Below are 20,442 nucleotides of genomic sequence, written 5' to 3'. Positions count from 1 at the left end.
TTCCACATCTTGTGTTGACTATCACTAATCCAGATTAATGAATTTAATGAGAACAAAACCAGTATGGCAAATAATGTTTTGCAACATGGATTATTTACACTTAGCTGATCTTCAGAGACAGAGGTCCCTACTTTTATTTCTGTTTATTTTTCCATCATCAATGCCCTCACATTTCTTGATTTAGGTCAGACTAATCCTGACTAATTGAGCTGTTCCATCCTTCCGTGCTAGTGACCTGGATTAGAAGCAAGAGACACATTTTTTTCACAGCAAAGATTCAGAAGTGCAGAGTATTCCAGACCTGCCTCAGCTAACAAAATATCCTCTACAGTCCTAGTAAGGAGAAAGTTACAATTAGCCCAATTAATTCCTTCTTGGCACACCAAAGCATGAACGTTTTCATGGCTGTCATGGCTTCTAGTTTAATGGCCAGTCTGGAAAGGAGAGGAATAGGAAAATCTCATCTAGACTCCTTTGGAAGTACTGTGTACATCTTTTGTCAGATACTCTCAGAGGCAGCATCTTGAGCCACAGAACCAGTGAAGTATAAGGATATGCCTGAAAAGGTTATGCTGCTGAAGTTTTCCAGGTTTTTAGTGCCTCAATGAACTAGTCCCGTTTTCAAAGACAACTTTGTTTCAGACAACTGTGACCTTGAGGTCTAAACAACACGTTACAACTCCAAGGAACACCTAGTGACCCTTGTGAAAGCTCTGTAGAAGTGGCAGGTACATGCTGGACTATTTAAGCTGCAAAACTTCACATGTTTCTCTCAAAGTGAAAACAAAAAAGGCACAACATCTATACCTTACTTTATCTGGTATAAAGGCAAAAGTAAGGATTTGGACTTTTTTTTTCAAACAAAAAATACCAGACAGCTGTTTTGGGTGGTTTTTTCCTTTTCTTTTTTTTTTTTTTTTCTTTCAAAATCAGGTTTGTTTTTTCAAGTAATTCCTTGTGACATGTTTTAACATCACTTTCACATGATGTGCAGTTTTAAGCCTCCTTAGTGAACCTGAATTACAAAATTCAAATCTGTGAGAAGCAGAACTATCTATCGATATTTACTAAACTTAACAATTTCAATACCTGCTGACACCTGGTCTACTCTATTAAAAGTCAACAGCAAAGTGTCCACTCTGATAACAGCAATGGAGCAGAGAACATCTGTAATGTCCTCTGAAAAAGCACCCCTCTTAGTCACTTGCCTAAATGTCAGTATCCTAGAAAGAAAATCTAGGCTTGGCTTTTACTTAATCCATAGCAGTGTATGTTGCTCCATGTATCACATTTTGCCCATGTTATCAGAGGACATGAAAATTAGTTTATCATCATAATACAATAAAATCTTCCTATGGATATTTGATGAAAGGTCTGCTTCTGTCTCCTGACATTACCAGAACTCAGACTTGAATGAGATTATGTCTTTGCCAGCAAAAATGATGCAGCACTGTCACTCACACAGCAATATTAAAACTGTATTTTACAGAAGGAAAACATTGTTAGGTATTTGTTTGCTCTAATTTAGGTACTGAAACAAAAAAACAATGCAAACCTATGGCAAAACAAATCAAGCATGCTAAAGGAAAATGAATGAAATTTAACAGTATAAGATAAAAAGAAACTTAGAATCCCCAGAGCTGCTTCAGTCAAAATCACAGGACTGCCTATAAAGATTCTAGCAGGGAACTTCACACACAATTACCCACCCCTTACATAGTTTGAAGTTTTGATTTACTGTTCCATAGCAGAAGGAAGGGTAGAGTCTTACCTGTTTAGTGCAAATGCATAATGCAACCTCACATGGTGGTGGGAAGCCAAGTCAAAAGTGGGCAGTTTTTCTAAAGTTTTCACCAATTTCACAATGGAATCATAATCCTTCCAAAAGAAAGGAATAATAAAGTTTTAAGTGGCTGTACTGAGCCTCTATAAACTCCTCTTCAACCTAAGCAGCTATAATTTCATACTAAGAAGTATTTTCAGTCCATTGTAAGTTTTATGGATTTCAGTCTCTTCAGTCTCAAATTGTAAATAGCCTAGCACTAATCAGAGATGGGAATATGCACAGTATTTAGCAGGGAAGCCAAATTTGGTCTCCCGTGCTGTTTCAACATGGTCCTGTGGAAATTTTCATGCATCTGTTTCACTATTAAAGTTAAGAACTGAACACATCTCAGTGCTCATATTGTGCAGACATTACACAGCTAACTGCATTTGAATTAAGGCATCTCAAATCTCAGAAGGAGGCATAAGCCACAAAAACAAGAGTCTTTAATACCACAGTTTTTAAAGTAGCTTACTCACTAACATATTTAAAAAACAAATAAAAATAAAAAATAAAAATCAAACCACTTCATAATGTTTAAGGAGTGACAGTTGAAATTATGGATAACAAAGCAAGCACTTACCAGCATCATTCCAAAACCTGAAATATGAACTATTTATGTTTCCACAAGAAATGTCACCAGCTTTGGTGAAAAAGAATACATTTGCCTGTCAACTGCAGAATGCCACCATAGCTTTTAAATACATGCTGTCCATCACACAGCAGTGCTGAGATGGAGAAGAGTTATTACATGTCATGTACTTTTTAGGTACTGTTATAAAACCCTTTTCTGCTATGGAAAGGCAAACAGTGAAACTACAAAACAAAATTAAAACATCAGAGAAGGCACCATAAAAGATTTTTACTAGTGCGCTTTATCCGCACATTTGATTAAAAAAATCTGCACCAAAAATTCCTGTGAGAATGTAATTTCATTTACAACTCTTAGCAGTGAACTCCTACCTGGATGTCTCTGTAGGACAGCAGCAAGTTTATTACAATGTCAGCAGACAAGACTTCAACGTTATCGACTCGCTGTCGAATCCTTGCCAGCTCTGCTGCGAGCTCTTTGCCTGTGTAAAGCGTCCGCGCCTTTCTGATGTCGTTCAGAATGGATTCCCGGAAATACTGGCTGGAGAGGAACAACTTCACATCAGCACAGCTCTGCCACAGGGTATGTGCAGAACATGCATTGATGGAACAGTGTCAATGCAGAGATTTGGTCAAGCTGAATTATTAAATATCAGTTTTTCTGAACAGAAGGCAAAAGAGGCTGACATTTATAATGCCAGCTGGAATATTTGTGTTTTACATGGGTGTACAAGAAGACAACTCACCTGGAACTGGCCTGTGCCACCTTCAAGAGCTGAATAAATCGATCCACCAGAGGTAAGCATATGGGCCCAAGCAGAGACTCAAAACCAGGCGGCATCAGCTCTGTGAGTCCCTTCACGAAACTGCTATCACAGCAGTACACCTTGTTATGTGGAGTTATCATGTAAGGAACAAATATGTAGTTTCCTGTGCACATCTGCAGGGAAACAAGGGGCAATATTTAGGGCAGTTAGGGCTAGGCCAGCCAAAGTATGAAACACTGCATGTAATACCTGCAGAATTCCTGTTAAAGTCAAAGGGAAACCTGTTGCTTGCTTCAGCAAGACTAAGTTTTGACTCAAAAATTCAGTTTTCACATCAAATATGATACACACCTGAAATGTATTCTTTCAGATTTCTGATCTGCACCCTGTAAAATCAGTCTTTCCAGAAGTATCAAGGTGACCTTAAAATTGTAATTGGCTCAACAGTGAAATAATTCTCAGGCCACACCCTGAAGAGGCAGATGGAATCAAAAGAAGCTGAGGTACTTGCTTTTCAAGGTGACATGATCAGAAGAAAGCAGTACAATTTGGTTCACAGATACTGGAAACAGTAACACAATCTAGTTGCCTCACAACAGGACAACCATAGAGAAAATTAATCTTCATATGAACAGCAAAATTACTCAAATAGTTTTGCATTCAAAAAGCAAAATAAATTCCCTACTATGTAGAAAATATTTTCAATGGGACTTAAAATCATATGTAGTTGAGAATAATCACTTACAGAGCACCTCAGCATTGCTAAACTGCATTGACTTTTATATATCAAGGTATGACAGATACTTTGTAGAAAAAAAAAGACAAAAAAAAAAAAAAGTGTCTTCCAAGGAAGAGGGAGGCAAGATGTCTGCTGAGTGTGGTATGTGTGTGAGTACAGATTTATGTGCAGAGAAAGTTGCCAAATATTTGCGTTTTAAAGAGTCTTAACTATGAGACAGAATACCAACAAAATCGGGAGGAGTTCCTCCATTTGTCTCTCAAAGCTCAGACTCCATTACTGAAGTGCCCAGCAGCCCAACAACAAAAGCCTTAAGGAAACATTTCTTGAGACTCGTCATTTTTAGTATGCCTAAATTACTTCCAAGGTTAATTAGTTTCTGTTCAGCTGCTTTGACTCTCCCAGAAGTCAATACTGCAATGCAGACATCGCTTCAGAAACTCCCTGCCTAGCTGAGCTCCATGCATTGAGAGGGCAGTGACTGAATACTTTTTGAATGAACAATACCAGCTGTGTGCTCAAAACATGCATTTTAACATGCATTATTAGATTTTTAAACCATGGAAGGATTGAGGTAGCCAAGTCTGCAAAACATATGTGTATAGATATGACAGTAAAAACACGTTTGTGTTCAAATCAGACACTGGCTATGAAAAGTACAGGAACTATTTTATTTTTTAATTATACCCATCATACTATAAAATTGTAATACGTCCATATAAAGGCAATCCCATTTCACTTCTGAGGGGTATCAACAGACTCTGTAAAATCTAAAAGTAATTGGTGCAGGCATTTACATGAGGTCAATTGAGTTCAACTAACACAGCAGTTGTTTGGAGATTGTTGTATACAGTGCCTTGCACATGGGTTAATTTAGCCTTCTTTATGCCACCATTGTGAACTACTGCTGCTGAAGAGCTAGGGAATATTTATCTCAGTGTGACTGCAGCAATTCCAAAGGAAACTTGAGAACTGGGGAGTATATGACAAATTTTTTAACAAGTAACTAAGGAGTGGGATGCCAGAACCCAAACTGGTTGTCTGTGCAACGGAGAAGTGAATGGATACTTCTATTCAAGAATATCCTAGCATGTAAGGGAATCACATGCTTTCAACAGTGAATGGATGAACTTTTTACCCTGCTAAAATCTAATGAGCCCCACAGTCAAAGGCAGAGGGAAAATTATGAATTTGCTGGAACTGGTTTCAGCAATTTTAAGAGATGGGTACATTGCTACTGGCGTAAGAGCCACTATTACACATAGGCAGACTGTTCTCCAGCTTTCCCTTTTTAGGTAAAGGAGAAAAAAGTTGAGAAGTCAAAGTTAAGAAAAAGGGTGAAGTACCTACAGATATCCAGAGACAAGCATTTTTCTTCCTAATGTTTATTCAGTGCATTAAAAATAAATTCAAAACTGCTTGCAAGAAAACCTTCTCAGGCTTCTGGCACGCTGTTTCCAATGCTGAGGTCTTAAATAAAAATCAGCTCTGAAAAAGGATGTTCCCATCTTTTGAAATTCACAGAACCAAGGTTTACCCTTGTAAAATGGTCATACCACCTACAAGACAGTACCAGAGCCTTAATCTTTAATTCCACCAGGAGAAAAACTGCTCTTCCTGCAGATGACAAGTGCCTGAATCCATTACTGAGCATGAGCTCTGAGAAACTCATCCTGAGTGCACCTTCTGTAGCAAGTACATATCTATTTCAGTGAAACAAGAGAGCCAGCAAAAGTTAGTTTATATGCATTCCTCCTGTTAGCTGAGGGGGGAAAAGAAAGCTAGTTGTAATATAGAACCTGGCATAGAAGACATGCAGACCCAAGAGTCATTGGAAGCAGTGGACAGGAAAGAACTTAACAGTAAAAGACAGGAGAAAACACTGTGGGAAGAAAAGAGAAAAAAATGAATCCATTTTCAGTTGTTCAGAGGGCCCCCAGGGGTCTCAGGAAATTGTCTCAAGCTAGAATCTCACCCTGATATTCAGTAGCAAGTAATGTGGAAACACTGGCCTTTCCTTCAGCCAGGGCATCACTTTACTTCTTAACTTAACCTAGATAGGTATCTTTTGTGGGAGCTCTGTATCTATGAAACCTCTCAAATTTGGCTGAAATTCATCAGACAGACAAACAGGCAGATACAGAACAAATGTGGAGGATGAAAAACCAGTACAAGCTCTTAAGTTTCATTTCCTTAGGAAATGCACTTAAAAAAAAAAGGAGAAAGAGTACACATGCAATAAAGCTAAGAAACACAAGAAATACTGACCTCAATTTCACTTCCCTAGCTAAGGAGTATAGTAGGTAGATATTTAACAGCTAAAACTAACAAAGGCAGATATGCAGTAGCTCTAGCATCAAAAGAAAAAAGAATCAAAAGTTATGTATTATTTACTAAAGGTGGTGGTGGAAGAAAGATAACAGTGATGACAAGACTGCTTTTGTATAACAAAGTCTATAGTCCCCTACTCTGGAGAAACATGTTGTGTCATCATCAGAAATTCTCATTGCCAAGAGCCCAACTCCAGCTGCCTTTGGGGTATGACTAGGGTGGGAGCCCAAGAGAACCAAGCTGGAGGGAAAGCAGTTGTGGAGCTACTCTAAATGTCAGAGCACTTTCAACCATTTTGCCCAAAGCATAGTGTGTGACTTGCTTCTTTCCTCATTCATCCAGTGATGCAACCTGTCTCAGCAACTTACACTTCTTTCTCATCTTTTTTTTTTGTCAAAACATAAGCTATGCTAACTTAAGTCAGAAAGGATCAGGTGGTCTTTCTGACACACACTTCCCATCTGCTCACACTTGCTTTACATTTTCACTTAGTGTATATTACTAGACTTGGAAGCTTAAATATATTTAATTTATTCTATGAAAATTTGTCCTGTAATACTCCATCCCAACTCTGTTCCCACAAAATCTGGTCTTTTTTCTAACTGTAATTGACTTCCCTCAATACTCTAAGTCTGTTAAGCACACAAGACAAAACTGTTTCACTTTCATCCATTCTTGTGACTCACTATATATCATGTATAATGAAAGTAACACACAGAAGCCTTTCAATAAATCCAGGATATTTTTGAAGGAGTGGCATCTTAAATACAATTGTAATATTACGTTATGTCAACACCCTTTAAAAAATAAGGGTTGAATACAGGGGCTTCAAAAATGGGTGGGAATAGACCCCCTTAATCGAGAACAGGCGCTGCAAGTTTCATTTTGCAACCCTCTCGATAACACCTTCATTATTTAAAGTTGAAAAGCTCAAATTACTCTAATGAAAATTACAAATGGATTGCAGGGCACCTGAGTTGTATGTTGAAAGGCATTACTGAAAACAGCTGGGGCTGGGACAGGCCTGGAGTGCGCATACAGCGAGTTAGATGATAGTTACTGTGGGTCACACTGATGCACAAGAACTCGGGACATGAGACAGGTAACCCTGGCCTAAGCTTCCAGATCAGCTGAGCTGCTTTTATCTATGAACATACATATCAAAGCCTTGGGCTAGCACACTCAGTACCTAGCAACACCAAGTCATTTACTGACACACTATCCATGCCAGCCCATTTCATCAAGTCAGTCAGACTAATCAGAAGGCAGAAGTGCTGGCTGGCATCAGCCACATACATGAATGCTTACAACTAAGTGACGGATACTGTAATTAATTTTTGTAAATGTTTTAATTGCTCTATTTTTCTAATGTCCCTTCCTCATTTACTGAGGACAAATTTAACAATTCCAAAGCATGAGTAATTTCAGTAAGAGATGTGAGATCATTTTTAATAGCTCTATAATTACAGAATTTAAGACAAGGCTTCTAGCTAGACCCTCGTGGTCACTGGATCATTAAGCACCTCTTTCTTGTTCAATATCCTTCCTCAGCTTCTGAAAGAAATTAATATAGCACCTACTTGTATTCAAGAGATAATAAGAATCAATAGCATATACTTATGGTTTAATGATCTCCTTTCAGTATTCCCCTCTTGTACAGAACTACTTGTGAACAGGGCAGCTTTTTGGATTTGAATGGGGAGACCATGTCTGTTTAGAAAAAGCATCATGAAATAAGATAAACACTACTCTCCCTCAAAAATAAATCTGATGTAATACAAATGATATTTTTTTCCTGAAAGTTGCACAGATTAAAAAATCATGGCACTAGACAAAGGAACATTTGAGTTCTGGCCAATTAATTCTCCTGTCTTTACTTTTTCTTCAGAAAGAGGGGGAAAATTCTGAAAAATTGCAGAGAGTCAGTGATGCACAGTCCTTTCAATACCCTAAGGTTCTTTACTAACCTCTGTTGGGATCATTTAGCAGTCAAATATCCACAAACAGAGAAAAACTGCCTTCAAAGACAAGAAGTGTCAAAGAAAAGAAAAAATTGCCAAAATCAAAACTGTGATATTTTAGCCATGAATGGGAGAATCTAGCAGAATCCCACCCACTTGCCAAAGCTTCAGGTCAGCATGCAATAACTTTAATAAAAGAAAAAAAAATCAGCTGAAGTAATAAAAGTTGCCAGGATCTCTCACAGTAGGAACTGTTCTTCCTGCTGACACTCTTCTAATTAAAAGAACTTTTTTCTATTTCTCCTACTCATCCTTTTGAAAAATATCTGCTTTTATTTCAATTCTTCTGGTGAAATTTTTAAGTGTAGCAGATGGCAAAAACATAAACCAAGTTATTAAATCTATTCCCTCCATCCCCCAAACACACAGTAAATCAACATGTGCTGATGTTTTAATGAATACAGACTCAGTTTAGGTTTACTTTAAATCCCACTCACATGAATTATAGCCTTACTACTGATTTGAAAAGGAACTTAAGTAAGCCTCATGCCTCAAATGAACTGAAGCACAAAGACTGGATCTACACTATCAAATACCTCTCCTTTTTTTTGAGAATATATTCTTTCTTTATATACCCAGCAATATCCTATTGCAGCCATGCTACATCCTAAATGCTTGTTAACAATCATCTTACAGCCTATATGGTCCTTTCATCATATTTACATAGGAAAAAAAGTTACCAACTTTTTCCTAGGAAAGCATGTGTTAAATATATTAGTCAAGAATTCACAAAATTAAAGAATAAGCAAGACGTAGTGTTGTATCATAAATAATAAATACCACAGTTATCATTTCCAACAAAATATTTACTGAAGGCTACATAGCATTTTTACATACTTGGATATCAAAAGTCAAACTGGCCACAAATCTCTTGTTGGCTGGATGAAGAGTATTAAAAATATTTACCCCTATTTCCATGGTGAAAGAAACCAACAGTAAAGCATACCCTATGCTACAGTCTTTTAACAGCAGCTATACAGACATTCTGAGCTTGCAGATGCCTCATCCAGAGTCACAAAATGGGTCAGACACCACAGTGGTCATCTGGTCCAACCTCCCCACTCAAGCAGGGTCATCCTAGAGCACATGGTACAGGATTGTGTCCAGACAGTCTGGAATATCTCCAGTCAGGGAGACTCCACAATTTCTCTGGGCAATTTGTTCCGGTGCTTGGTTGCTTGCACAGTAAAGAAGTTCTTCCTCCTATTCAGGTGGCATTTCCTGTGCACCAGTGTCTGCCCATTGCCTCTTGTTCTAGTCCTTGGCTCCACTGAAAAGAGCCTGGCTCTATCTTCTTGACACCCTCCCTTCAGATACTGATAGACATGGATGAGGTTCCCTCTCAGCTGTCTCTTCTCAAGGCTGAACAGGCACAGTTGCCCCAATCTTTCCTCCTAAGAGATGCTTCTGTCCTTTCAACATCTTTGTTGCCCTGTGCTGGACCTGCTCCAGGAGCTCCATGTCTCTCTTGCACCGGAGATCTCAGAACTGGATGAGTTCTCCCACTCACATTAAAGGAGCGCTACACCAAACTGTCTCTCAAGCTACACCTTAAACAAGAGGCAATTAGCAAAGGCTGTGGAAAACCAGTAAAAATTACAATCATAGAGCTATAAAATGGTTTGGGTTGGAAGGGACCTTAAAGGTAATCCAGTTCCAACATCTGTGTTGTGGCCAGGGACACCTTCCACTAGACCAGGTTGCTCAGAGTCCCATCCAACCTGGCTTTGAACACTCCCAGGGATGGGCCACCATAGCTTCTCTGGGCAACCTGTTCCAGTGCCTTACCACCCTCACAGTACATAAATTCTTCCTAATATTTAATCTAAATCTTCCCTCTTTGAGCCTGAAGCCATTTCTGTTTGTCCTATCACTACAATCTGTTCCCTTCAAGTGTTAGAAAAGCAAAACACTGTTAAGGGTGCCCGGCCATACAACACTAACCCTGTTGCTCAATCGCTAATGCCTGCAAGTCAGCTGCCCAAGAGAACAATTCCCATTGCCTCCAAGGGCCCTTCTGGTCAAACGGGAGCAGTACTGCAGCCTCACACCCCAGGCAGCCCCCAAAGCTATCCACTACTCCAGAGTGGTGCAAGCAAACGGAAACTGAACTGAAAGGTGTGCACTTTGTCAAGGTGTAACTTACTGCAGTGGGTTGCAAACCACATGTAGAACACATGTATACTAAACACTCAGATTCAGCCAGAAGTCAAATTTTTAAAAAATTGCATAGACCTGCAACCTTCCTCCAAAGGTGGTAGAATTTAAACCATGGAAAATTATGATGAAATGAAAACTGCTTAGCTAAGACTAGCAATGTACAATCATGAACCATAACCTTTATAGCAACATCTTATGACTGAAACTCTTTACTAGTAATTTCTAGAATGCCTCTGCTGCTTGATTGACCTCAAAAATCAGATAACAGCTGAAAACTAAAACTAAACTAAAGCTTTCAACCAGCAAATAACTGCCTCCTGGTAAGGTATCACCCCCTGTAAAAATGTATGGTCTTGGTATTACTGGAACATTTGTAAAAGGCCCAACTAAATAGCTATAAAACCACATATAACAGGAAATAAGCCAACGTTATCTTGCACTGCTCTGCCCAGACAGGCTCCAGGCAGCTTATCCTTGCTATGCAACATTGTATTGACTATTATTAGGAAGCACAAAAATCCAGCAGAAGAACAAAACAGTTGGCAATAGGTTTTTGTTTTTTTTTTTTAATCCCACTTATTTTTAGGGATACAAGGTTTAGGAAAAGCAAACACAAGGCATTTCAGTTAGGCAGATATATATAGATACACACAAACTTGTTTTGCAACCTTTTTAATCCCCTGGTGCCAAGGATACCATGGTCCTGATATGGCTGATGTTTGCATGCTGTTAAAAAACATGTTCCAGAACAGCAAGACTGAACTCCTTGTTTATCCATGTGTGAATTTCTTTATTTTTTTCATATCAGTAACCTCACATGACTATTTTTGGTAAGGGTGGGCATCAGAGACACTGCTTCTCTAGAACAGAACCTCTGTCATATCAATTTATCCAAGAATCTTATAATTTATGAAGAAACACAATTTTTATGAAGCAGGTATTATATTCAGTAGTTAGGCATGCACCAACATTGTGCAAGGTCTGCTTCCAGGTAATTTGGCTGACATCATGCTGAAAAAATGAGGAAAATGATTCAAAGGAGCTGCTAAAACTATTTCACTGACTTCCCTGTTCTAATACCAGGGAAAATACTTCCTCCCAGAAAAGATGTTATGTGGGTGTGCTTGAAAACATCTGAGACTTTCAAGGAACACATTCTTTTTCTGGCATACACTGAAGCATTTCTAAAAGCGATAAATGACAGTGTCACAGTCGCCTATCCAAATTTAAATGGAAAACAGAACAATCCTTTCTGAAACAGACGAAGGCCAAGTTATCATACTCTCCTTGCGCTTCGGGGACTGTCATTTAAAAACAGGACAAGATGACATCTCCCCGTTATTCCATTGTACCAGTCATCCCCTGCTGGTTTCCTGCTAAGAGAGCTCTTCCCCCTACCCTCCCAGGAACATTACATTAGTCACACATCATTTTCCCTAGGTCCTAGGCCACCAGAACAAAAACACAGAATGTAATACATTCATTTACAAGAAAGGCCTTACTGTTCTCTTTTCATTTTATGTAAAAGGCCTAACTGATCATTTCTTCCACTTTCATTAGAGAAAGGCGAGAGATTTCTAGTCTAGCACATCTTTCACAGCCTTCTGTGAGTGTCTGAAAAGCACTTTTTGGATAAGAGCTATACAGAAACTCTATAGGGAAGCCTCTTTGCTTTTTTGAGTTTTTTTAACAAAAAAAAAAAAAATCTGTAATTTAAAATGCAGCATTAGACCAAAGCTTGCACCGGTTTTGAAGCCATCTTTAGAAATGCCATGCAGAGAAAAGAAAAGACCGCATTTTTTTCAGAATCACATTTCATATGGGCAAAAGTAGTTACTTAATCCACTGTTAAATAAAGAAGTAAAATCAAGAATGCTGGAGTTTTCATGGCATTGAGGAAAATAAAACCTGGCCAATTTCTGAAATTAAGTACTTCATATCCCCCTCTAGAAAATTTTATTCAAATGTATGGAATTGTACAGCATGCACATAACACCTCAGGTTATCAGCACAGCACTGGGTAGCCTCTATGAAATTATATCTTAGCAAGTGTGGCTACCAGTAAGTCATGAAGCAAAGCCAGGCACAACTCGACATACCAGATATATATTCTGACATGAATGGCCCTGCTGCTCCAGAAAAAACCACACTGGAAAAGCAGTGCTCTCCCAGCCACACGTCTGCCTCCATTGAACTTGGGAGTGATAAAGGGTAGGGAGATTTGGAAGGTCAACCTCAGAAACCAAAGGGACATCAAGGTGCAGAAGCCTACAGTTTAATAATGACTGGCACTCAGACCACTGAGACCTGCACTACATTTGGAATAACAGCTCCAGGACACAACTTCTAGAAATAAATACTCGCTTTATAAATGTACTTTATATACATATATATATATATACACATATATATATATACACACACGTCTGTATATCCATACAAATATATATATTCACATAGATATACACACATTTATATACGTACATATATAAGCACATACATATATTTACACACACATATATACATGCATACACATATATACACACACACACTTTTTATTTTCAGAGCTGTAGCCATGGGTTTCTAAAATAAGCAACAGTTTCCAAATAACTCTATTTTCTAATAGAGTATTTTTAAAAAACATTAAAGAATACTGAAAAGAAAAAGGCAACAACAAAAAAAAAAGGATAAAATTACAAATGCAAATGGGTGTGAGATAAAATGAGAGACAAGTAAAGGCAGCAGAGAAAATACCACTGATAGATACAGGCAAGGTAAGAAGTGAGCCTGGTACCTAGCAACCAAGTGATTTACTCAAATTTGCTGCTAGAATTTCTAGAATTCTACATCAAACTGCAAAATACAGTCAGAGAGTGTTACATGATTTGTGTGAAAAACAGAACACAAACAACATTAAACGAAACAGAAGTTTGGAATGTTTATAATTCAACTGAAATCCATACATCATACTTACATTATTCTTCTGGAAAATAATTTCCTGAAATAAAAACAAAAAAAAAAGAAAATGTTGATAGCACTAGGAAAGATATTTGATCAGTATGACTTTCTAATATGACTGTTTGCACACATGACAAGAAAAGGTTGGTTGACAGATGTTTTCTTATGCTTGTCAAATCAACATAAATGACATATGGTCTCAAAGAGACAAAATTACTATAGAACCAAGTAGGTACATACAACTTATGTATATGTAAGAGCATATCTACTGTCTGCATGTTAATATACATATATACACCTATATACATATCCCTCCATTTATAGATTTTTTTTCTAGAGGGATGATGTCCAGAAGTCATCTATTAATAAACATCTATTCACATTTGAAAAGTCAAATACGATAAGTAACATTTTGCTACAGGAGAAGCAATCAAAAATAATAGTAGAAGCAGCATTCATATGAGGTTTTTAAATATTCCAAAACTGCTTGAAATTCACTTGGCTCTAATAATCAGATGCAAAGATCATATCTTTACATTTTCAATGTGAATTTTCAGATAATTAGAAGAACACCCAGATGGAAAGAGCAGATTCCTGCACACTAATCCAGGTGGTACAGCTCAAGTGTAAACCGCTTCTGAACAATTGCTTCCAGCACGACTTGTCAGCAAGTTCTGATCCGAGGAATTGATAACCATAACAGATTTATCAGACAGCTTTGCTCTGCCACTGGGACTGGTGAGCAGCTTCACCAGCACAACAGCATTAAAAACAAGCACAGTGTCAAACCAAGGTCCCTCATACTTTCAGTGTTGCTTAAGTCAGGCTTTGATAAAACTGCTCTTCTCCCTGTTGAGAGGGCATATTTCACATAGGAGCATTTCTAGCTTTCCAAATCTGGGTCATAAAGGTCTGGTCAAATCCCCCAGCATGGACAGGGATCTCTTTGACTAGATCAGGCTAATCAAAGTCCTGCCCAGCCTGGCCTGAATGTTCATGCAGAACAACGTTTCACCAGCAAAAGTTTACTTACACTGCTTTGTTCCCTGATTAAATCATGTGCTGCAGTTCTGTATTTCTTTCATTTTCAGTTTTTTAATTCCCCCTTCCATACAAGATTAAAACTGCACATGCTCTCCTGCATTGCTTCTACTCTTACCTGCTGGCTGTAACAAATACAGGAACAAACACTGCCTCAGAAGATGTCCCAGTATGCCCACAGCTACTTTTTTTAGGCAGTTACTAAATAGTATGGAAAAGGTCTCACTTTTTGACTAATACCCTACAGACTACCAAGAGCAGAAACACAAGCCCAGTTCAAAGCTAAGGGAAACAAAAGGGAGTCTTTCAGTCAGCAGAGTACTGGAGGCAACTGTGACATCCAAGTCCCCCTGCGCAGAACTGGGCTTCCACTGATGCCAGTAGGAATCCAGCACGTGACCCGTTTACAAAATCCAGCTCTAAACTAGTAAAAAGTTCTTCCAAGTGCCCAAGAAACCCTGATGCCTCACCCCAAGTGATTTCTCAGTGGGAGTTGGGTATTTGGCTCTTTACCCAGGACAATGCAATTCTGCTCTGCTTATACTGTAGATCATTGTACTTATACAACTGAATTAAATTCCCAGGTACATCTTTTATCATTAACATTATTTTTAGGGCTTTTATCTGTATACACTTTGTGTTGCAAGAATAATTGGATTGCAAGAGGTCCAGTTAGCTGAGAAAATTTAGAGGAGAGAGCAAAGGGAAGAAACTGAGTTACTAAGCATGTCCCTCCAAAATATAGGGCCAGTCTGAAAAAAAAGGGGACAGAATTAAAACCAAATAGCCTGCACTTGCCAGAAGCAGTAGAAGCAAACCCTTCCTGAGTGGTGCTGGTGCCCAGACTGCAGTCTGACTCACCAAGCTGCTCACTCTAAATTCTTCTTCTCAGCAAAGCCTGGAAGGGAAGTGCAAGAGCATAAAACACCTCCTGAGTAAAGCCACTGCATCTGAGAGGCGGGAAGTAATTGAAAAGATTGCCATCCAAGTTGGCTGTCCTTTCCCATCATGGAAGTTGCTAAACCTTTTGGATAGTTGCAGTAGGAAGCAAGTACCAACTCCTTGACTGAGAAAATTCACAGCCCCACAGATTATCTTAAAACACCCTCTTGCCTTAAACCAAAGTACTGTAACTATGCACTGAGGCACGAGTTTTGTTTCTACTACTCTATTACACTGCTGCTAATCTCCAGCACAGCAGTCCTGCAGGTACCTGATGCAAACAGCTGCAACTCAGCAAGATTTAGCAGGGGGTATCAGGAGGTCCCATAAGGTTTGGCAGAAACTGCTGATTTAGACAGAAGCTAAAGCCTAAGGATTATTTTGCTGCCTACACACTACCACTCTCACAGGATTGATATTACTGTAACAGCTTAACAAAAACACCAGAAATTCCCTTGAATGACAAAGTCTTGCATTTAGTTTCTCATCTCAAATTTGGCAAACTTCTGTTTCCATAAACAGCCATTTAACAGCTAGGTATTTAACTGCAATCAAGCAACCTAAATCTTTCTCTTTAGAAAACTAAACTGAGTTTTACAGCATTGCATTGTAGACTTCTTTGCCAGGCCTCAGAACATTTTTTTGCTATTCTGCTCTGAACCACAAGTGGCATGTGTATTCTTACAGAAAGAACTTATTTCAAGTGTTATACTAGCTGTAACTTGCTCTCCAAACCCCTTTTTCCACTCAGAGCTACCTTCAGCGACTGCAGAGACTCTGCATTTGTGTCACAGTAGAGGATAATGTTGTTAGCCATGCTGAAGCTCTCCCTCACTCCCAGATGGTAGAACAGGGAAGGCTGACGGAAGGCATCACTCATCTCTACCACAGCAATATCTGCAGAAAGAAATGAAAAAAAAAATATTATCAATGCCACACATTTCTAACAGTCAAATACATCTAGGCCATGTTTCTTCACACAATTTATTTTGGTAAGAAGACCTGGCTTAAAGTAGGAAATAAGAGATCTAGAGGGATTTCCCCTTTTTAGCTATTATGCTTGAATTTTGAACATACTCAGCAGGATGTGGTTTAGTTTTTTTCTGTTTCACTATTACTCCTCTATTTTTTCTTTAAATGAGACCTTAAAATGGTAAAAATGGATAAACCACTAATCAAGAGATGGAAAAAAATTAATTGCTGTCTTGAAGAATACAATCTGCTTGGTAAATCTATACATGGTGAATGATAACCTTAGCAAACAATAAAAGAAAAAAATTACATTAGCTGTATTTTTCCCTTTGTGCAAGTCGCAATAAAAATCATGTAATATACATACTGTATAGATTCTGTACTAGAACTTGGAAGAAAACAAATTCCAATATAAATTACCATTCAGATCTATTTTGATTCATATAGATAGATGATAGAATGAGAAAAAGACAAGGTACAGATGCAGAGAAGCAAAGAGGGAGTGAATATATAAGGCCAAAGAAACTCCATATAAGTAAAAACTTTACTGTGCAGAGAATTCTGTTCATAACACATTTTACCTGTGTGAATAATGCATGCAAGCACATACACGAAAGCTTATAGAACCAGGAATGTAGTCCACAATTTCTCCTAAACCATGTGCTTCTCTTGACAAGATTTGCACCAATGCCAAAGTATAACAAGAGACAATTAACTATTTATGCTGACTCTTTGTAAGATTCCTGTTATACCAGGCAGCCTATTTCCACTGCAAAAGTCTTGTGGAATTAAGAGAGCAAAGCAAGCAAACTGACTCATCTCCACCACCTCTTCTAAAACACTTTTCTGTCTTTTCACCCAATTATATTTTTTTCCTTAGGTTTCAGGAAAAAAAAAAAAAAAGAAAAAAGAAAAAAAAAAAAAGAAAAAAACACCAAAAAAGCCCCCAAAAAAACCACCAGAGAAATAAGCTTCTGTTAAAGAGTAGAAAAAGAAAAGCAGCCTGGTTTCCAGTGTCTCTCTATGCTTTCTCATTCCTTTGGAAGCTTGATAAGATAGATAGCAAGATAAGCTCTGTAGGGAAAAAGCCTATATACCCTCAAGTTTCTCTACTCTAATCAATCTAATCAGAGATTCTACCTCTAACCATAACTTCTCACCTCACCTATTTACTTAGATCATCAAAACTGAAATGAAGATGTTCAATAAAACATAAGCCTTGTGGTTGCACTCTGAAGAGGGGAAGCTATGTCTCTCCAACTTGTTGAAAAGGAATACCTTTGAGCCATCTACTCTTCAGTAATGTGTTTCTGTAACTGGCCTACAGGCTTATAAATTATTAAAACCTGAAGGAAAGATACAGAGGAAAGTGCGAATATTTGCCTACACAAGCCTAGGCTCTTCAAAAAACAAAATTAAAAGAAGGAGACTAATATGACATAAAAGAAGGTATTTTCACACTTAAAAACCTAATATTAAACTATGTTTTATAAAAGATTCATAACTTGTGTTCTAAGCACCTCCCTCTGTCCAATTCCACATAAATATTTGCAGTATGAATGCCATCAAGTTTTATTGAACTAAAAAAGGCAGTGCACTACTAAGATTACACATATATTCACTTTCATTAATTTTTGGAAACTGAAGCATCACAAAAGCCAAACAAAAATGACAATACAGCCATTGTATTTTGGGTGAGATTAGAGTCTGTTTATGTTCTTCCAAAACTTGTCATAATACAAGTTATATTTTTAACTGCTCTTACTCACATAGAAGTCTAATCTTGAGCAACTCTAAATCTATGGTACATAGCTGTTAGTGCCAAGCAGGAGGAAAACTTGCACAATGTGCCATGACTTAATTCTGCAATCTTGCAAGATAATGCGCACTCACTAGAGTTGCAAAACTAAGATTAAAAGAGAAATGTTATTTTAGATGGAGCCTAATCAAAGCTAAATTACAAAAAACACTTGAGAAATCCTATGTTAAAAAGGCAAGTTCCTAAGATCATGAAGACGGAAACATAAACTCAAAAAATATTATATGTGCATATACACATTACTGTCAAGCTGGCCAAATACATTGAACAGAGTCTGACACAGGACCACACTGTAGGAAACATTCTTGGGTCCTGTACCATCCCTATCATAGTAATAATAAAATAAAAATAAAATAGAAATAAAATAAAAACAAAATAAAAATAAAATATTTTTTAAATAAATAAAATAAAATAAATAAACAAATAAATCGAAATAAATTTTAAAAATAAAATAAAAATCATAAAATAAAATAAATAAATCAATGTCTTTTAAAATTAAATAAATAAATAAAATGAAAATAAGATAAAATAAAAATATATTAAATAAATAAAATAAATTAAAAATAAAAATAATTTAAAGATTAAAATAAAATGAAAATAAAATAAAATTTAAAATTATAGATTAAAAATATCAAATTACATTTAAAAATATATTCATTTTAAAAATTAAAATAAATAAAATAAAATTATAAAAAAATTAGAAATTAAAAATAAAATAAAGAATTAAAAAGAATAAATTTGTTTTAAAAAATAAACAATACAAAAATAAAATGATTTTACAATTAAAAGAAAATTTTAAAAATTTTAAAATAAATTTTACAAATTTTAAGAATTAAATAAATAAAAATTTAAATAATTAAAAATAAAAATTTTAAAAATTAAACATTTTTAAAATAAAGACATTAAAAAATAAAAAATTTAAAAGTAAAAAAAATTAAATTTTTTTTAAAATTACAAAGTAATAAATTAATTAATAAAATATAAATAAAAATTTAAAATAAAAATGAAATATAAAAAATTAAAAATTAAAAAAATACAATAAAATAAAGAATTAAAAATTCAGAAATAAATTTAAAAATAAAATAAGATAAAATAAAATACCCAAACCATATAGAAACCTTGAGTTACTTAGATGAGGGAAGGACCATGAGTAAAGAAACATCTGTATGAACCAGTACACTGAGATACTGGGATAAACTTTTCTGTGATTCTTGTATTTCTTATGTAACTAAAGAAGAAAAGATACATCAAGACTTCTGTGAAATCCTTCTGGATAACCACATTTGACAGATAAAGCAGTGTCTTCCTTAGAATAGGTCCATCTTTTGTGAAGTTTTCCTGCTCATTCTAGCCGTTATGTATTTTAAGATGAAGATGTCACTCACAACAAAGAGATCAGATTTCTCAAGTTCAGGTTAGGCCTCAGGGCTGCTATTGCAATTTCCTAGGGGAAAAACCCAAATCTTACCTGCAATTCCAACAAGCCAGGAAAGGTATATGCACTTTTGAGATCAGACGTCTATCCAAATAAAGAAACATATGTCCTAAACCAGCTCTTCTGACACACCTATTTCTATCTTCTTTCACAACATCAGGAGAGAAACTCCTCTGATCAAAGGAGGGATCAATGTACTTGACAGAAGTGAAGAAGGCAAATACTATGCAACTGATTTGGGAGAAAAAAAAAAACGGATAAAAAACCCACCACAGAAACAGGACTGGTAATGGTTCGTATAAAGCGCCTGAAATGTACCGTCAAGTGCACTACAAAACAGCCAAACACTATATTCAGTTACATAACATATGAGTAAAAGTTTAGCAAAGATGAGCAAGACTGATGGTTTTCAAGACAAATCTAAGCAAAAGTATACATATATATATATATATATATATATATATAAATTCTCATTAGTTACAAAGAGCCAGGATTTAGCTAAGCCCAAAAGAACTGTTTGGACATCAATACATAAACTGCCATAATCGTCTTTATCAGGTTCTCACTCTCATTTGCCCCAGATGAAATCAATCTAACATTCTGATGCCACAGAAGACAAGTTTTCTATTCACTGGAGAACAGTTTCATAAGTGGCATTGAAAATGGTATTTCAGTGAAGGTGGAGGAATCAGCTCCACAGTTACAATGGAACCACCCCCTTACCAAAACATCTGTGGTTTGAGTTTCAAGGCAAGTAAAAGCCTGATCAAGCACAGGAATCAGAGTAGAGCTCTCTCAGCCTCTAAGATCTCAGGATGAAGCACTCTGAAGACCAGGAATG

The 20,442-nt window shown here is 36.8% G+C and overlaps 1 protein-coding gene across 1 annotated transcript in view; it reads right to left on the bottom strand.

The window, feature by feature from the left end:
* MAP3K5 (mitogen-activated protein kinase kinase kinase 5) overlaps positions 1-20,442 on the bottom strand; it is a 99,155-nt gene that overhangs the window by 53,446 nt on the left and 25,267 nt on the right. Inside the window, exons 2-6 of the mRNA XM_064413577.1 lie at positions 16,133-16,272; positions 13,409-13,432; positions 3,163-3,356; positions 2,789-2,957; positions 1,772-1,878 (exon numbers count right to left, since the gene is read on the bottom strand). Of these exons, the coding sequence (XP_064269647.1) occupies positions 1,772-1,878; positions 2,789-2,957; positions 3,163-3,356; positions 13,409-13,432; positions 16,133-16,272 (634 nt within the window). The remainder of the gene's footprint in view (positions 1-1,771; positions 1,879-2,788; positions 2,958-3,162; positions 3,357-13,408; positions 13,433-16,132; positions 16,273-20,442) is intronic.

Source organism: Passer domesticus, chromosome 3, assembly GCF_036417665.1.
Source record: "Passer domesticus isolate bPasDom1 chromosome 3, bPasDom1.hap1, whole genome shotgun sequence".
NCBI classification, from domain to species: Eukaryota; Metazoa; Chordata; class Aves; order Passeriformes; family Passeridae; genus Passer; species Passer domesticus.
The sequence above is the reverse complement of the archived record's forward strand: the minus strand, read 5'-3'. Positions and strand labels throughout refer to the sequence as shown.